Source organism: Engystomops pustulosus, chromosome 1 (genome assembly GCF_040894005.1).
Source record: "Engystomops pustulosus chromosome 1, aEngPut4.maternal, whole genome shotgun sequence".
Taxonomy (NCBI): Eukaryota; Metazoa; Chordata; class Amphibia; order Anura; family Leptodactylidae; genus Engystomops; species Engystomops pustulosus.
In genome coordinates this window covers 84,683,340-84,703,719 of record NC_092411.1, presented here as the reverse complement: position 1 = coordinate 84,703,719, position 20,380 = coordinate 84,683,340, and the positions used below count along the sequence as shown (strand labels likewise).

The 20,380-nt window shown below is 42.8% G+C and overlaps 1 protein-coding gene across 2 annotated transcripts in view; it reads right to left on the bottom strand.

Moving 5' to 3' along the window:
* The window catches only part of PRODH (proline dehydrogenase 1), a 79,416-nt gene that overhangs the window by 47,320 nt on the left and 11,716 nt on the right, over positions 1 to 20,380 (bottom strand). For both annotated transcript variants that reach the window (XM_072146522.1, XM_072146531.1), the window contains exon 3: positions 3,385 to 3,419. In XM_072146522.1, coding sequence (XP_072002623.1) covers positions 3,385 to 3,419 — 35 coding nt within the window. The remainder of the gene's footprint in view (positions 1 to 3,384; positions 3,420 to 20,380) is intronic.

The window sequence follows — 20,380 nt, the reverse complement described above, 5'->3', positions numbered from 1 at the left end:
AACAACTGGGTTTCAATTGGGAAAAATCCCTTCTTATTCCAACAACCAGAATTCAGTTCCTGGGGTATATTCTCGACTTGTGCAGTATGACTATTCATCTTCCTCAGGAGAGAATCTTGAAAATCAAGCAGTCCGTGCACTACCTTATCAAGACAAGATGCACAACGGTCAGAACAGCCATGAGGGTCCTGGGTCTGATGACTTCAATAATAGAAGCAGTTCCTTTGGCAAAGGCACATTTCAGACAGCTACAATTCAACATTCTGGCTCTTTGGAACAAATCTCCAGCAGGATTCGACAAACCGATTGTACTAACTCCTCAGACCAGAGTCAGCCTCGGTTGGTGGTTGAGGAAGAATTTGGCGTCCGGCAGATCTTTACGTTTTGTTCAACCCCAGATCCTGACAACCGATGCCTCATCCTCAGGTTGGGGGGCCCACCTCGGCAATCTCTGGGTTCAGGACAAATGGAATTACACAGACAGGACTCTGTCCTCAAATCAAAGAGAATTGAAAGCCATTATTTTTAGCCCTGAAATTCTTTCAGACCCAGCTGAAAAAACAGCATGTGAAGGTACAGACCGACAATCTGTCATGTGTTTATTACATAAACAAGCAAGGGGGTACCAGGAGCACACCCCTCATCAAACTGTGTCAAAAGATTATCTCCTGGGCCGAGGAAAACCTTCAGAGTCTGTCAGCAGTCCACATTCGGGGGTCTCTGAACACTCAGGCAGACATTTTAAGCCGCTCTCAACTAAGACCAGGGGAATGGTCCCTGAACAGTGTTATCTTCCAACAGATTGTCAGTCGGTTCGGTTGTCCACAAATAGACATGATGGCGACCAAACAGAACTCGAAGTTGCCAATGTTTTGCTCTCTTTACAGGTCAGACCAACCCTATGCAGTGGATGCCCTGTCTCTTCCCTGGACCAACCTGTTCATTTACATATTTCCTCCGATACCGCTCATTCAGAGGATACTTTACAAAATCAAAGAAGAGAAACCGAATGCAATTCTGATCCTACCATTTTGGCCACGCAGAGTATGGTTTCCTCTTGTAATGAGGTTGTCCAAGGGCGAATATTGGAAACTTCCTGCAGTTCCACATCTCTTGGAACAGATGGGGTTTTTCCATCCATCACCACAGAAGCTACAGCTTACGGCCTGGAGATTGAGAAGAAGACCCTAACAGGTCTAGGTCTTTCATCCAGAGTTATAAAGACATTGCTGTCAGCTAGAAGACCAGCGACCATTAAGTCCTATGGTAGAGTTTGGAAAGTCTTCACATCCTGGTGTTCAGATAATTCTGTATCTGAACCTTCAGTCTCAGATATTCTTACTTTTCTACAGGATGGCCTTGATAAAGGTTTAAAACCTGCTACCTTGAAGCTTCAGTTTGCTGCAATCAATGCTTTAAATAACAATAGATTCTCATCTAATCATTTAGTACGGAGATTCTTCAAGGCTTTAAGGAACATCAAACCTCCTATTAGACCACCATGTCCACAGTGGGATCTTGCCTTGGTCCTACATCATCTCACAGAACCTCCCTTTGAGCCTATACAGGAAGCTTCTCTCAAATGTTTATCGTGGAAGACCTTCTTTTTAGTTGTCGTTTCCACCGCTAGAAGGATTTCAGAGCTGCAAGCCTTATCCTGCAAAGAGCCATACTTACAGATAAGACCAGACTGCATCATACTAAGAACAGTCCCATCGTTTATTCCTAAAGTGGCCTCAGTTTCTAATTTAAATCAGGAATATTATCTTCCAGCTTTGTGTCCAACTCCTGCTAATGCTCATCAGCAAGTTCTGCATCTTCTGGATGTTAGAAGATCCGTCTTGACTTATCTAGAGAAGACAAAATCTTTTAGAAAATCGGAATCTCTGTTTCTCCAATTTCAAGGTCCAAGAAAAGGGATGAAGGCCTCTGCAGCCTCTCTCTCTCGATGGATAAAGCAGAGTATTTCTATGGCTTACAGAGCCTTGGGACAACCTTCACCTTTACAGATTAGGGCTCATTCTACAAGATCTACTGCTACTTCCTGGGCAGAGTATGCAATGCTCTCTATAGATCAGATCTGTCAAGCAGCTTCTTGGACTTCTTCTAATACTTTTGCTAAACATTACAGGCTGGATGTCTCCTCAGCTGGCTCAGCCTTTGGCGTATCGGTGCTATCTACAGTGGCTTCGAAAATTTGTCCCCCCCTTTGATTTGCTACCTAAATCCCATCAGTGCTGCCTGTAGGACGAGAGGAAGATCTAAATTTTGCTTACCTGAAAATTTCTTTTCCTCGAAGTCCAAAGGCAGCACTATTATATTCCCTCCCAATAAAATAATTTTTTTGCTGCATAAAACACGCCTCTTCCTTGACTCCTAGGATACTTATAGGGCAGTCGGTTAATTGATTTATTGTTAATTAACATTGTTATTGTGTTCTTCTGTCGTAATTAGGACTCCAGACTCTTACCCATCAGTGCTGCCTTTGGACTTCGAGGAAAAGAAATTTTCAGGTAAGCAAAATTTAGATCCTCTCATGCACGTCTCCAGGACTTCTCACTAGCCGCATCAATTCTCTGGAACGTCCTTCCCCGGACTCTCAGACTAATACCCACCCTCCAAAGTTTCAATCAAGCTCTTAACAACCCATCTCTTTAGGCAATCCTATCACACTCGCCAACTGCATGAAATGTCAACTCTCCCTTTACTAATCCACCCTATGTCCTATCTCCCGTCTGTTATCCGACAAACACCAGATATATACCAAGCTCTAGGCCTCTCTGCAGTCACTTTCACCTTGTTTATATGATGGAGGCTGATGGCTGGTTCAAGCAGCAAAATTTTGATTTATTAAATTATTTTATACTCTTCCCATATAAAGAATGTTTGGACAATTATACAAGCTCTTTAACTCTTGTGTCACCCCCTTCATCTTCATAGACTGTGAGCAGGACCCCACTCCTATGGTTTCATATGACTGTTTGTACTCTAATGTAATATTATAATTTGTATACGTCCCATGTAATTTGTAAAGCGCTACGGAATTTGATGGCGCTATATAAATAAAGACCATTATTATTATTATTACTGGTCTGTTGCATCTAATATCCCTGATGCTTGGAGGCAGCTGAAACTAGACAGTGCAGATACTATTCTGAAAAGTAATGCGGGACATGTGTAATTGGAGTTCAGAATGTGGATACATGTCCCTGGTTTAACTGGAAGGGTTAGAACATCCTCTGCAGTACTGTGATGTAAACTGAAGCCAGTGTGAGATCAGCACACCAGGATCATGACCCTTTGCAGTCCGGCCACAACTGGTCTGATTCAATTTGTTTGCAACAAATTCCCTGTATTCCATCATTAACACAGAATACAACTTACCAATATTTTCCCTTTCAGCTTCAGCAGTGCTAGATCTAAAAGACAAAAGCAGGGTAAAGAAGGTCAAAACTACATTGAAAACAATGAATATACAACACAAATATTACAAGAAACATTCCTTCACCCCATATCACCGGCTCTTTTCAGTCATATCATATTAGAGCACATATCTTTTTTCAATCACTTTGTAGAACATTTTTTGTGAGGTTTTGTGATAAAAAAAATTGGTATATTATGGGATGTTTTTTGTGGTTTTTTTTTACGCCGTTCACCGAGCGGGTTCAATATAGATTTAGATTTATTGTAAAGATCCCCCGGTAAGCTCACCGGGTAGGGTCTGATCCACGGGAACAAGCATGACCGCAGCATGTAAGGGGTTAAACACCCAAGATCAGAGTTTTTCTGATCCCGAGTGTTAGTGCTGAGTCTGGGTTGTGAAGTCACAGCCCCACACCGGCAATTTGCAGGACCCGATGTCCCACAATTTTCTTCTGACACGATATGGTGGTCATTAAGGTGTTAAAGGGGTATTCCCGGAATATGAACATTAATACAAAAACCCATAATGCTATAAATAAATTAATAGAGCAAAACTCAATGTCATTAATAATTAAGCTCCATTTTGTGATTATGATGTTATGATTCACAAAATCTTATGGCGTCTCTAAAGTAGGTGGAGTTAGCACCAAGCAGGCCGCCATTGTCCCATGATCCTTCAGTTCTCAGTAACTCTTCCTCCCTCTTATGCTCTGCTCCCAGTGATGATGTAACAGACTGTCCTGCCGTTACCATAGTAATGATGTGTAACTGCCATCACTGCACATTACCTCACTGAGATGGCGTCTCACCACAACACTGGCCATTCTGGATGCACTGCAACCAACGCACTACAGCCAAACATAGTGATGGTCACATGACCTGCCCAGGCAGGTGCAGGACATGTGATGTGGACATGTGACCAGCGTCCATCTTCTGTCCGGTGTCTCCTACACAAGGACTAAGTTACAGGGCTGATTAAAGGGCCATTAGCATTTTATTTCTTCATTACAGTGTATATCTACAGCATTTTTCTGCTAAGGGGAGCAAAATTTAAAAAAATTACATATAAGCTAAAATTGAAATGACCCACTTGAATAAGAATTATGCTTATTCCTGGGATACCCCTTTAAAGTGTAAAGTATACAGAATACACTTGACATTGATGATGCTTATTAAACATTGAGAACAGGTGGTTTTTGTTTACAATTAGGTCTTTTCTTTACAATAAATTATATATATAAAAAAATTTATATCCTGAATATCACATCGAAGGGCATTTAACAACTCCAAAATCATTGCACTCAATATGCAAATTAGATTATTGGTGCATCAGGGGTATGGCTGTGCTAACTTTCTTCATTTTTCAAGGAAAAGTGTTAAAAGGTTGGTGACACTAGGCAGCATTATAAAAAAAAAAAAACACACACCACACACACACTAGCAGGAATGGTCCGCCCTGGTGCATTGAGATGCTAATTTGCACAAGGATAAAAATGCACTAATTATGGGGAAAGTATGTCCGGAATGCTTATCAAGTGTCACTGGCTTTATTTGGGTTAGATGGAAACTGGCTCTCTTTGATGTCAAGGTCAAAGGCAATAAACACACAAAGAAAATCATTATTATAAAAAAATTATAAAATGAGTGTTTTACAATGACTGAAGATGCCAATTTTAAGAAGTTTGAACTCGATACCTATACCTAGTGATCATTCCTTAATATCATACCCTTTAAAATGACCTATATTCTATAAAATATCAATATGGCCAGGAAAACTACAAAGACTGTCAAGACTCTCGACAACTTCCAACAGGAAAACTCATCAGGAATTGGCCTAAAGCACTAAAGCAGTATGTTGTCAGAATATGTCCTTAGGTGAGTACTCATGTGATCAGCCAGTCAGACGAGCTGAGAGTACACTACATTGTGCTTTATTGTGGGAGGCAGTAGCATGGGCATGCAGAAGAGCCATCAGTACACAACTTTACAAAGCACAGTGACATCGCCACATGGTGCAGACCTAAACAATCTTTTTGGTGCCAGTTTTCCAGGTTCATCTTACAGCAACACTACAAGACCACTTTCCAGTGCTATGTGGAATGATCGTCTTAAAGAGGTTTCACTGTATATCAACCACCTTCACCTTTATTTCAAGAGCGTCCCCATTACTCTACGCATAGTCGTAAATACAACTTTTGTTAAAGGACATCAACCTCAGAGCTTCAAAATGTACTATTCATAAAATCAACTCTCAGCATCCTGCTATATTACATTTCTTGGTAAAGCGTACAATACAGTACTAGAATGTAGCCACAGTATGTGTCTGCGATACCAACAGCTGCTATTATAAAAGGTCAATGCTTAGGACTGCAGGCAAAACATGTTCCGTACTCTAGATTTCAGCCTGATGGAAAGACACGCAGAATAATCATATGACTCCAATTGTACTGACGCAGGTACAGTCATGTGCCTCAAAGAGGTTAAGCAACCGGAGCCTCCTCTATTCCAGCCAATTACAAGTATGGGTGTGAGAGGGGTGTGAATAGTACACATTCATTTCAATGTTATGTAACCTTTCTGGCAGAAAGACAGAACTGCTTAGACAAGTCTCTAATAGAGCAGAATAATTTTCCCAACAGGAGAAAGGAAAAAGGGTCAGGGACATTATAGACACATTTAGCAATCTGTAACAAAGTTATTCTCCGACTTTTACTTAACCCCATTTACCGAATAATGCTGTGAACAAGAATATTTCAATGCAACAAATATTCTCCTTACAGTTTAATAATGGAAAATTTTAAAAAAATATTATATTTTAACAACTAAAAAAATTATAAATTTAACCAACTAATAAATATTTATATATATTTTTATTAATAAGTTGTTAAAATTATAATTATTATATACATATACACACATACTCTTATCTACTAAATTGACGTAGTTCAGTAAAGTTATAGGACACACTGATATTATAATGGTAGAAACTGATCATTAACATTCCATGGATATTATTAGATGTGACCTGTATGTACAATGCTCACACAAGGAATGAGGAAAATGGACACCAAAAACACATTACTGGTGACACACAGAAAAGATATGGACCACTCATGGACTAGACTCTACCCAACACAGAGATGTACAAGATTCCTTTTCTAAGATCAGAAGAACAGATCAAACAAGTGAAACCACCCTAGAGCTGGAGTTGTAAATGTATTGGATGAACCATGTTCTCAGATTAACACTATATACATATAAGTAGCTGCCTACCAACAGCCCTGCCATTGGAAGTGAGCATCTCACCTCTAACTCCATGATAGGGAGGTTCTGGGCTAACAAAATATTGATCATCTAGAACAAGAATAGGTCCTTTATATCAGATTGGTGGGGTCCAATACTCAACATAATAATAATAATCTTTAATTATATAGCACCATCAAATTCCGTAGCGCTTTACAAATCATAGGGGATATATACAAATATATTACATTACAAAGGAGAAACAGTCATATGGAACAATAGGAGTGAGGGCCCTGCTCACAAGAGCTTAAAGTCTATGAGGATGAGGGGGTGACACAAGAGGTTGTATAAAGAATGGCTGGACCATTATAAGGGAATATAAAATAATTTAATAAATAATTTACTAAATAAAGATGTTGCTGCTTGAACCAGTCATCAGCCGCCATCTTATTTGCAAGGTGCAAGGTGAAAGTGACTGCAGAGAAGCCTGGAGCTTGGTATAGATCTGCTGTTTGCCAAATTACAGATGGGAGATAGAAGGGAGAGTAGACATTTCAAGCAGTTAGCAAGTGTGATAGGCTTGCCTAAAGAGATGGGTTTTAAGGGCACGTTTGAAGCTTTGGAGGGTGGGTATTAGTCTCAGAGTCTGGGGAAGGGCATTCCAGAGAATTGGAGCGATTCGGGAGAAGTCCTGGAGACGTGCATGAGAGGTTCGAATTAAGGTAGAGATTAATCTAATGTCACTGGCAGATCGAAGAGCACGGGAAGGTCGATAGACAGAGAGATAGGGAGATGCGGCATTATTCAGAGCTTTATGGATGAGGGTTATTATTTTAAAGTGAATACGGAAGGAGACAGGTAGCCAGTGCAGTGACTGGCACAAACTGGAGGCCTCTGTGTAGCGTTTGGCCTGAAAGACGAGCCTGGCTGCTGCATTAAGAATAGATTGAAGAGGAGAGAGTTTAGCGACAGTTGATGAGCATTTTAGAAGGGAACAGAAGGCAGACAGCTCCACTGTGTGTGCAGTGGTCAACAGATTACTGCAGATCAGCATCAATTCATTTGAATGGAAGTTTCACTGATTTGGCATGCGCCCCCATCAATGTGATTGTGATGACACTTGACACTAAAATAGGTTCTCAATATTTTAGCCCAGAAAACCCCTTTTAACAACAAATTTTTAAATCCTGAATTTGTAATTTATTTTTCATAATCTTACAATGCATAAAGATTTAGGTAAAAAGTAAAAAATCAGTTTAAAACAAATGAGTCCTAACAGTCGGCATCAGCAGAACAACCCTCCTCTCCCTTCCCACTCATTAGTGCTGGTTACAGGGAGCAGATAGGATATGCATCTAGTAATTCCCATTGATTTATTTGGATGCTCCAGATCCTCGCTTTATCAAGTGTGACAAGAACTTGTTAGAATGAAATCTTAACATTGTTAAGAGATAAACAAGAGAAAAACATCTATGGGAATGTTATCCTTATGAGACTGCATCTGTCATTGCCGTTTTTTGGATTGTCAGTTCATTGTGTAAATATCCTCACGAAGCAGATGCCACAACATTTAGCTGTTTCTCGGGGAGATAGTTGGACAGCTAAAAGCCTTTATAATTAAAAGGGAACTGTATACAAGAGTGCACTACATCTGCTTCCATGGCTGTACCCAAGAGCGCACTACAGGAGAAAAAAAAAAAACACGAGTCTATGTGCGACAGAAGTAATAAAATCACAATGACTTGTTGGATTGCGGAAGGGTTATTAAGCAAAGACCCCATTGAAATTTAGATTTTATACATCTTGATGCTGTGAGCTCATTGCAGGCTAATCCATAATGCACAAAGTGCTGTGTGTTGAGGTGACAAGTATAAATTAGTTTTCATGAAAATTTGTTGTTTTCCACAGGTACGATGGTGAAAGCTATAAAAGTCCACAGCATACGGTTATTTTTTTAGCCCATCTTTCCTCCCTTGGAGAAACACAGGCTATTCCCAGACCAACAGCGCTGTCTAACACCTGTCTCTTACAGCTTGTTAAACTGTCTGCAGTGCTCCATGCTGCCGAGTAGAGACATAAAAACAGTAGCAAAGGTGTAGATAAGGATTTCTGCCTTATCAAATTGGAAAAGAACACAGGCTGGAATAACACAACCAGACGGGATTTAGGAAGCAGTCAATTCAGCAGGTGTGAAGATTAAATGACAAAGATATGAGGATCTCCTGTTCTAGCTATTAATGGGTGGGCATGAAAGATGTTCAAACCAGCGTGATAGAGTTTTATACGCCTGTGTAGAATCTAAAGCCGTGACAGTAGAAAAAGGAGAACATGCTAAATAAGAAACTGCATAGAAATCTATTATACAGGTCTCATTAGTAAAAGAAACAAAAACACTACCAAAAAAAAAAGAAGAGAAGAATTAAACAGACGAGCTATGCAAGAAAATTTGCAATGAGCTGTCCACATTTCAGAGAATTTTTTGTATTTATTCATTCATGCCTGTGGAATGAAATTGAAGCTTAAAGAAATTGGAATTTTTAATCTTAAAAGTAAATGGATTTTGCTAGACAACTTCACTGGAAATCAGGACTAGGTGTTCATGTCCTTGACAATGACACTCGGTTAATATTGGTTCCTCTGCATAACATACCCTGTTCTGAGTGCCAAGATGATTTCTTAACTTACAACATTAAGTTGTTTGGCAAAAATGATGGTTTCGAGAGATAAACATTCTCTTGTAGGGACATAGTAAAATGACACAACTTCCTAAAAAGAATTTTGAAAAAAAATAAATAATAATAATTATATATTATAATATCACACACACCTGGCCACCTCCTTAAAAGATAAAATTGACTCTATCGGACAGGAAATAATTTCCCATTCCACTAACTCTCTTTCCCACCGGTAACTCAGCCTCCTCATTCTTCTTTTGAGACAGTCATAGAGGAAGAAGTGTCCAGGCTCCTTTCCTGGGCTCTCCCCACTACCTGTATCAGTTAACCTATCCCCTCTGTTAGTGATAGATTTCTCTACAGCGGCCATTTTGGACCAAGCAAACCAAACAAACGCCATTTTGGAGATCAAGCGGCCATTTCTTAGCCGGGGGTCATGCTGACCACTGTCCAGCTAAAGTCATGATTCAGCCATTTTTGTGTAAGCCGCCTGTAAAAGTTTCTCCTTGACACATGTGAGAGATAGTTGTCCTTCAGACTATTTTTCTTCTCCTTATCTTGTTTTGGTTAGCAAGAAGCTTTTGGGGCCATTCTCTGTACATTTTTTTAGCTGAGATAATATAAACACATCTGTGAACAAGGCCTTTGAGAAAACAGTGCACAATTTATTAACTTTTTTGGAGAATGTCCTGGTGAATTCATTATGGCCAATAGCATTGCAGTATTCTATCTCCTTGTCACGCCCCCCTATGCTGATTTTTCTGTGTTTTATATATGCGCCTGCCTGTTAATAAACAGAGATTCTGCAATGTCTAAGAGACTGGTGTGTCTTGGTTTGTGCTCTTTTCCCAGGAGCCATGAAAGGGTTCATTAGAAAGTCACCTGTACAACTGAAGTGAGGACTGTTTTGAGTCCTAGATAAAAAAAATCTCTATCACCCTCACATCTCGTACAGTCTCTCTCCTCAGCAATCACTTCTCAGCTCACTAAAATCTTAAACCTCTCTCTTCTGGTATTGTTCCCACTTCTTTCAAGCATGCGGTTGTTACCCCATTACTAAAGAAACCTTCCCTGGACCTAACCAGTAATGTTAACTACTGACCAGTCCCTAATCTCCCTTTCATCTCCAAACTCCTGGACTGCCTGGTATATTCTCGACTGACCCGTCATCTCTCAGGTAACCCCTCCTCAAACCCCTACAATCTGGTTTTCACACCATACATTCCATTGAAATGGCTCTTTCGAAAGTCTCCACTGATCTCCTCACTGCCAAATCCAAAAATGACTATTCTCTCCTCATTCTTTTGGATCTCTCGGCAGCGTTTGATATGGTGGACCAACGGTTCTTCCTCAGGAGGATTCGCTCCATTGGTTTGAGGGACATTGTACTCTCTTGGGTTTCTCCCTCTCTCTCTGACTGCACTTTCAGGTATTAAACATATGGTAATCTAAAGGTCTTCAGGTAAACCGGAAGGCATATAGGCCAGTTATTATTAATTCAGGGCCGATAAACCATTGAAACAGATGCCCCCCCTCTATGAACCAAGCAGCAGGACAAGCCCTGAAAAAGTTTACAGATACAGCATAATATCAGACATTTCCTTGCCCTTTAGGATTTTACTGCATTTAGTTTGAAACTCCCTTGTTAAAAAGAACCAATGATAGCAGCATTTATCACTTTTTACAGCTGGTTTTGGCTTCTTCAGTGAAACTCAGCAGGTATCTATCAGCTTTGAGCCACTTTGGCTCATTCTGTAAACTTCCCTTTCTTTTTTTATTTATTTTAGAACAGGATATAAGGACATGAGAGCCTATCCATGCCACAAGGCTGTATCATCTGTACATTAATCATTCAGAGCGAAGTGAAATAAATGCCAGGAGGAAATCTCTAGCTGGGCACATTCGTCTGGCAGCTGTATCCAAGCCTTGCTGTACGCTCAAAAGCACAGTGCACCTTTATATTTATCAGCTCAGCACTCATGATACAAGAGGAGATAGGTTACATGGGGAGACTGGAACGAAGAGGGATTTACATATTTGCTACACATTCCCCTTGCCATCCTAATCACGTTCTTCACAGCTTCCTAGTTCTGCAAAAAAAAAAAATATGTATGGACGCGCATTTTAATTTCCTCACTGCTCTCCTGATCATGTCCTATGGTGTGTACTTATAACTCAGCGCTGTTCCGTTTGACAAATGGTCCTGTCCCCCAGCTGTCGGAAAGGAGTTCAAACATGTAAAATTCAATAGCTTAAAGAAAGAGGTGAGGGAAAAATAGGGCAGCGGGTGGTATATAGATGCAGACATCAAACACACGTGTAACGTACAATACAATGGATAACATACCATAAAGAATATCCTAGAAAAACTTAGAATACACCTTGATCTGAGCACTACTGGGGCTTGGTTTCTCAACCCAACACAGACTCATGCCACATTTTCACTAACTAAAAGGATTTTCATTGACAGTCAATAAATAGACTGATACTGGTTAATTCTTAAAGGGATTTTTGAGCGGCAGAATAGTGGTTAGGTCTGGTATTGCAGCTCTGACCCATTCCCTTGGATAGTTCGGAGCTGCAATCAGTCCTCTGCAGAAATGTACACCTTATGTGCCACATTTTTCAAGCTATTTAAGCCCCTATCATACATCTAATAGAAACCCAATAACAAATGTGCCCAAATTAAACACGTGTTTAAAACACATATAAAAATAGATATACTCAAGAAAATGTTATTATTCACAGCCCATAGGACATTGTAAATAGATTGCATAAGACCCAGCACTGTACATGGCCATGATGTTTCAAGGACTGATGTTAAATAGAACAATAGCCAGGCCTTATATTATATGGACATGGAAATACATTTAGAGATTCAGAGGTCAAGCCGAATTTCATTTACATTTCCTCTCCATTGCATGCTGTACCAATTTAAACATTAACACTTCTCGTATCAACATTCATGTAGCTTACACTAAAACCTGAAGAAACAGACAGGAAATAGATTTAAATCCAATTTGTACCTTGCTGATGAAAGAGGCCGGAGGTTACAGAACTTTGCTACAAGGGTAATAAAGGATTTCAATCTCAAACCCTGGAATGCAATGAAGACTGTAATCTTAAAAGGGAACCTGTCACCACATGTGTACATACACAGCCAGTGACAGGTTACTATAGCGCTCTATTAACTGACCGACTCCCTTCTTTGAGCTAAAAATTGTTTCACTTACATCCACAGAAATAATCTTTTATCTTATATTACCTGGAAGAGGGGGGCGTGTCCTGCTCAGCTTGCCCCTCCCATCTAATACTGCCCATACTTTCTTACTGTTCATGTCATCTGCCAGAGTGACATCATCTCAGGTACTTTAGCCTCTTTATAATAGCAAACTGTACCCCATGCATGTATCTGACCACATGAAGTCACTGCAGCCTCCATGGACTTCTACTCATCGCCATCCTCCATGGAGGCTGCTTTCATGTAATCACATACATAGTGTACAACTTGCGATTGTCAGAAGGCTGAGAGACCTGCGATGAGGTCACTGGTCACATGTCATAATGGTAACAACACAAAAAATTTACACAATATTTCCCATCTGTACTTAGAGCTTTAAATGTCTGTAGTTGAATGTTAGCAGACAGTCTCCAAGTACAAGGTGACAGGTCAGTGATTTGAAGAGACACAGAGCCGTCAGTCAGGATATGGGGGTGTGGTTCACTGGCAGCCTGAGTAAGAGAAGAGTCACAACAACAGACACGAGTCACAAAAGCTAATTTGCATATGAGAAAAATGCCTGTAATAAAGGTACAGTGCCCCAATTTTTGGTGATATTGGAGGACTTGTAAACCTTTGTCATCAGGCATTGTTACTCAGGGTGGTCAAAATCTGGTCCTCTTTAAAACGGTAGCTACTGTAACAACGAAGAGGCAACAAAACAATTTAAACTTAAAAATGTAAAATTTACAAACAATTGAAAACTATTAGACAAAGGCATAGTGCATAACTATTTACAGATATTCCCATGAAATACAACATGTTTCACTGCTCCTGTTTTAATACCCAATTTTAATACAAAAAAAAAAAAAAACTTAAAACCTATTGACTCGAGTATAAGCCTAGGCTGGGAAATGCATTGGTCACAGCCTACACCCAGTATATAGCCAGCAAGCATATGCCTCCCAGTATATAACCAGCATCCCCCTGCCCCCTTAGCATATAGCCAGCAGCCCACTATGCCCAGCCTATATGCCCCCTTAGTATATAGCCAGCAAGACCCATCATAGTGTGTGCCAATGGCAGAGCACACACTATGCCGGCAAGCGGCTGAAGCCATGGTATATGCGACGCAGCAGGGACCTGAAGACAGAGATGCAGCTTCAGAAGAGGCACGGCAAAAAGGTTAGTACAGAGGTTCTTTGTTTTTCAAAGACTCACGTATAAGCAGAGTAAGGGTTTTTGCTGCACATATACTCGGGTATATGGCAAGCTTTACATAATGGTGAAAGCAAGCAAAGTCCTATAGTTCAAATAATACTGTATTTTCTTGTATGCAAGACACATCTTTTAGCACTTTTACTAAAAAGTGCCCATGTCTTAGTACAAAGGACAAAAGGATCCAGGACAGCAGTCAGGGCCTGGAGATAGGGGGAAACACAGACAAAGCCTTTCAACCAAACTCCAAGAAAAGTGCCTCTAGACTGCTCTCCCTCTCTCGGCCCATAGCAATATGTGAAATAACTGCAGGACTTAGAGGGATGTCAGACCCAGGCGACTGATCACATACTTCATATGTAACGTGTGTGTGAGAGCGATAAATCCTTTTTCCATGGCGTCCCCCATGACGGCCCCAACTGGAGGATGGCCCTTGACCTCTGTAGGGACAGGAAGCAGAGAGGTTAAAAGCCCCTCCCCTACACCCACACTCCAGTGGCTTCCTGTCCCTACACAGGGCAGGGAGTAGAGAGAAGTTTTCTCTCCTCGCTTCCCACTAGTTGGGACAGTGAGGGGGGACACCATGGCGCGGGACCTATCCCTTACCCAGCACAGTTCCGGGCCTCGATCGGGTTGCGGCCCTTTCCTCTGCCTGCGTGGATCTGTGTTTTCCTTCCGGCTCTGCCCGCAGCTCCTGGAGCTTACGACACCCGGAACATGTGATTCTGGCGCTCCCGCGCACTTCCGGTCGACCCCGGCGTCAACTTCCGGTGGAGTGACGAAACCGGAAGTGACGTCAAAGCCGCGCGACCCGGAAACAGGATCGCGGGGCGGTAAGTGTAAATTGCTCTGGCGTGGTAATTACGTTGATCTGAGGTCTAATCTTCATTCCGGAGCACACCTCTAACCTGCGGCTTACGAGTTAAAGGTTCCCTTTGGCGTTTTTTCAGGTCAGGTCTTTGGCTTCAAACACCCTGATATGTATAACTGTATATTATGCTGGCACATACTATATTTTATTGCACTGTATTCTGATATGGGCCACGTTTACCTTAGAGACCCTGGTGGATCTCTCCTGGCTTACCGGTACCAGGTAAAATCCTACCCTTTAACCATTGCAGTGCTGATTTACAAGCCTTCAATTGTTGTTATTACATTCTAGGCTGGCTGGTTACTGTAGTTCCTCTAGGAGCATGGAACCCTGCAATTTAGAGGCCTCAGGTCTGGACTCTCCTGTGAGTAGGGGTTAAAGGGATAGGGTGGTGGGTCACCCGCACGTCCCGTTTATAGCAGTTCCTTATCCGGGCTCTCTTTTCCTTGATAGGATCCCAAGGAAAAGGAAAAAGGCCGTGCTAAGGAGCAATCCTCCTCTGAGAGGAAGAAAACTCCTCATAAAAAGTGCAACATGTGCTTTGAAAAGTTACCTAGTGCATATAAAAAACCGGTGTGCAAAAAATGCCTGGATAATTTGATTCGTGAAGAAAAGACCTCATTCATGGATGAGATGCGCAGCTTTATCCAGGAGGAAGTCAGATCATCTGCATCCTTGGCTGCCTTTGCCCCCCAGGAACCACCTCAAAAGCGCCAAATAGTGGATTCATCTTCTGACCCCGCTTCAGACTCTGATGGTGCTACGGTCAAGGATTCTTTGGAGCCTGATACGTTCCCTTCCACCTCTGCAAACAGGATGGAATCGAGATATCTGCTGGCTTCTGAAGACCTGGAACCCCTCTTAAAAGCGGTGCGAGATACCATGAAGATAGAGGAGGCAGAGGAGACGCAGTCCATTCAGGATGAACTCTTTGGTCTGCTCAAAGCCAAAAAGCGGCGCGTGTTCCCGGTCAATAATACTCTCAGGGATCTGATTCTGGAAGAATGGAGGGATCCGGAAAACAAAATTTCTCTTTCAAAAGAATTCAGAAATCGTCTTTCTTGTGATGAAGAAGCCAAGCTATGGAACTCGGCTCCTAAGATGGACATCCAGGTCACTAAAATGACCAAGAAGACCGATTTGCCTTTTGAGGATGCTACCCAGTTGAAAGATCCGCTGGATAGAAAGGCAGACAGCCTATTAAAAAAGAGCTGGGAATGTTCCATGCTGAATCTTAAATCCAACATTGCTACAACGTCCGTAGCTCGCACACTATTCCACTGGGTAATGGAGTTGGAAAAGCATGTAAGGGATGGAACCCCAAGGGAGCCGTTACTTAATACCTTCCCGACCATGAAAGCAGCCACAGCTTTCATTGCTGACGCCTCGGCAGAGGGAGTGAGGATTAGTGCTAAAGAAGGGGCTCTTTCCCACTCCGTAAGAAGATCTCTCTGGTTGCGCCAGTGGAGCGGAGACTTCAGGTCGAAGTCAAATTGTGCGGCATCCCGTTCGAGGGCGAGTATGTGTTCGGGCCCGAATTAGACACCATCCTGGAGGGGTCGGCGGATAAGAAAAAGGGCTTCCCAGAATCCAGGACCAGTCTGAAGAAACCTTCCTTTCGTGACCCCAAAGAGAGGAGACCATCCTTTAGGGGCAAGGGTAAACAAGGAAGGTGGAGTTACCCTAAAGGTGGAAGAGGCAGGGGGTTTCTGCTCAACCCCAGTAACTCCGCTACGAGTTTCAGGAAACAATGACGCCAAGGTGGGAGGAAGACTGTTGAATTTTCATCAGCAATGGAGCCGGATAACATCAAACCCCTGGATTCTGTCCATCCTCCAGGACGGCTACAAGATAGAATTGACCGCTCTTCCTCCCACAAATTTCGTCCTTACCAGACAACCCTCTCGGGACCTGTCGCTCCAACTCTGGACAGAAGTGCAGAAGTTGTTAGAACTGGATGTGATTATCCCTGTACCCCAGGAACATCAGAGAAGAGGACATTACTCTCCACTGTTCCTCATAAAGAAACCGAACGGGAAGTCCAGGATCATCTGCAACCTGAAAGGGCTAAACAGGTTCGTCCTATACAGAAAATTCAAGATGGAGACCGTCTCTTCCGCTTCAGCTCTAATCCATCGTCAGGCGTTCATGTGTACAATAGACCTGAAGGACGCCTACTACCACGTCCCAATATACCCCAACTCGCAGAAGTTTCTCAGGTTCGCAGTCCTGTCACCAGAAGGCGAGGAAGCTCACTTTCAATACAAAGCCCTTCCCTTCGGGATATCTTCTGCACCGAGAACCTTTTCAAAGATTATGGTCGATGTGGTAGCGGTTCTGAGAAAAGAAGGAATATCCATCATTCCGTACCTAGACGACCTTCTGGTAATAAGTGCCTCAAGTCAGGAGCTGATTCTTCACAGGGATATCACCATGAAGACTCTTCAGCGGCTAGGCTGGATCATCAATACAGAAAAATCCAACCTAGAACCGAGCATGAACGTGGTATTCCTGGGAGTTCTAATAGACTCCACACGACAGATGTCTTTTCTCCCACCAGCAAAGAGAGAAAATTTAATTCTCCAGCTAAACACGTTCAAGAAAAAGAAGGGCTGCTCCATAAGAGAAGCAATGAGGATCCTTGGGCTCATGACTGCATGCATCCAGTGCGTGCAATGGAGCCAAAGTCATACAAGGACACTACAGAACTGGGTGCTGTCCTCTTGGGACAAAGATCCTCGTCACCTAAACCGAAAGGTGGAGATTCCCCTCTCAGTCTTACGGTCCATAGACTGGTGGACAGATCCAGCAAACCTGGGAAAAGGAGTACCCTGGCATCCTTGGCCAGTGACAACTATACAGACGGACGCAAGTCAGTCGGGTTGGGGAGCGATTGTCGCAGGTAATCCTGTCCAAGGCCTGTGGCCGGATTCAGTGAAGACCCGTTCCTCAAATCATCGGGAGTTAAGAGCTGTTCTGGAAACCCTGAGGTCCAGCACACAAATGCTGAGAGGAAAGCAGGTCAGAATTTCTTTCGGACAACGTCACTACGGTAGCCTACTTACGTCACCAGGGGGGAACCAAAAACCCGAGTCTCCTGGCACTCTCAAACAAAATCTTCATCTGGGCAGAAGACAACCTTCAATCCCTCTCCTCCATCCACCTCAAGGGGGAAGAAAATCAGGCAGCAGACTTCCTCAGTCGGAGGAAGATAGATCAAAACGAGTGGTGTCTTCACGAAGATGTCTTCCTTCAGTTAACAAGGAGGTGGGGACATCCGTCAATAGACCTGTTTGCCTCCAGCAAGAACGCGAAGCTCCCGCGTTTCTTTTCCCTGGAACCTAGAGTTCCCTTCAACCAAAGGGACGCATTCAGCCAGTCCTGGGGGGGGCTGTTACTGTATGCCTTTCCTCCGATACCTCTTATGTCCCGGGTCATACAAAAGATCAGGGAAGACCAGGCGGAAGTTATACTCATAGCGCCTTGGTGGCCAAAAAGGAACTGGTTTCCTTGGCTAAAAAAGATGGCAATGGCGGATCCATTCCTGTTACCACCCCGTCCAGACCTCCTGTTGCAGGGTCCAGTCCTTCATCCCAATCCGCAGGCTCTCCAGCTCGCTGCATGGATCCTGAAAGGAAGATACTGACAGCCCAGGGGCTATCGGACAAAGTGATCTCCACGATGAAGGCTAGTCGTAAGGTGGTCACCCACAGAATTTACTCCAGAATATGGAAGAAATTCGTGTCCTTTTGTGGCTCAGTCCCTCCTAACCAGTTGTCTCCCAACATCTCGCAGATACTGGATTTCCTGCAAGCTGGGTTTGATAAAGGGCTGAAGACGAGTACACTCAAGGTCCAGGTATCAGCCCTTAGTGCCTTCTTTGATACTTCCTTGGCAGAGCACAAGTGGATCCAGAGGTTCGTAAAAGCTACCTCCAGATTGAGACCTCACTTAAAACAAAATATCCCAAACTGGGATTTGTCTCTGGTGTTGAATCACCTGACAGGTCCTCCATTTGAGCCCTTAGAGACTACGGACCTTAGAAGCCTAACCCTCAAGCTGACCTTCCTTATAGCCATAACCTCAGCTAGACGGTTAGGAGAAATCCAGGCTCTCTCCCTTAGAGAACCTTACCTTAGAGTTCTGGAAGATAGAGTAATTCTAACTCTAGATAAGACCTTCGCTCCCAAAGTGTCTTCCAGTTTTCATCGCAATCAGGAAATTGTGTTACCTTCTTTTTGCCAGAACCCTAAGAACAGTAAGGAGTCAGCATGGCATACTCTGGACGTGAGGAGATTTCTTCTCCACTACCTGGACATCTCTAAACCTTGGAGAAAGGACGACAACATCCTCCTGCAGTATACAGGGAAGAATAAGGGGAAGAAAGCTTCCAAAGCATCCATTGCCCGTTGGATCCGGACTACCATCAAAGAGGCATATGATGCTGAAAATATGGACATTCCTGGGACTGTCAGGGCCCACTCAACCAGGGGGGTGGCAGCCTCATGGGCTGAAAAACGTGGGGCCTCTCTAGTCGATATCTGTAAAGCAGCTACCTGGTCTAGCCAGTTGACATTCGCTAGACACTACAGATTACATATCCAAAGTGCCAGGGATCAGGCCTTCGGTAGGAAAGTCTTGCAGGCAGTTGTCCCACCCTAAAGTACTGGTAATCTGGTACATCTCCAGTTGGGGCCGTCATGGGGGACGCCATGGAAAAGGAGAATTATTCTCACCATTAATTCGGTTTCCATTAGTCCACCATGACGGCCCATATATTTTTCCCGTCCCCTTTTATTTTTATAAGACAGAGTAGTCTTAGTCTTTATTATTTAACCTGTTGTATCTGTGTGTGATTATAACATACAATAAATGGGTTGCATCCACAGCCGGTGTAGTTATTTGGTAGCCACTGGAGTGTGGGTGTAGGGGAGGGGCTTTTAACCTCTCTGCTTCCTGTCCCTACAGAGGTCAAGGGCCATCCTCCAGTTGGGGCCGTCACGGTGGACTAATGGAAACCGAATTAACGGTGAGAATAATTCTCCTTTTCTTACAGTCTGATAAATATGGTACTAACAAAGTACAAGTCCCACAAAGCCACACTGATCTTTGTGAACCAAGGCCGGAACTATTAACTTTAATCTATTAGTCAGTAATTTAGCCATCAACTTGGCATCAGCATTCAAAAGAGAAATAGGTCGATATGATTCCCCCTCAGCTGGATCTTTGTTTTTCTTCCTAATTAGAGCTATACCCGCCTCATACCATGATTCAGGAAGTCTACCCACTACCTGCGATTCATCCCATACCTCAATCATAAGAGGGAGGAGAAGGGAACCAAATCTGTCATAAATCTCCAGGGGCAGCCCATCCAATCCAGGGGACACATTACGTCTGGTGGAGGATAACGTCTCTTCTAACTCCCTGACCGTGATTGAGTGGGAAAGCTGCATTCTCTTTTCTTCAGAGAGTTTAGGAATGCTGATGCTGTCTAAGTATTGTTTAATATTTTCTTCAGTGGCATCACTGGACCCGGATATTATGACAAAGGCATTTTAAAAAACCGCCATAGCATACTCTTTGGAACCGGTCACTAGCTAAAAATTACATTCCTGGTGACAGGCTTGTTAGGAAGCTTACCACAGCGACTGAATATTTTTTCTATTTGAGTAGTGTATGTTTTATAGACAAAAAACCTCCAAGTGGACAGAGCACTCATGTATAACTACT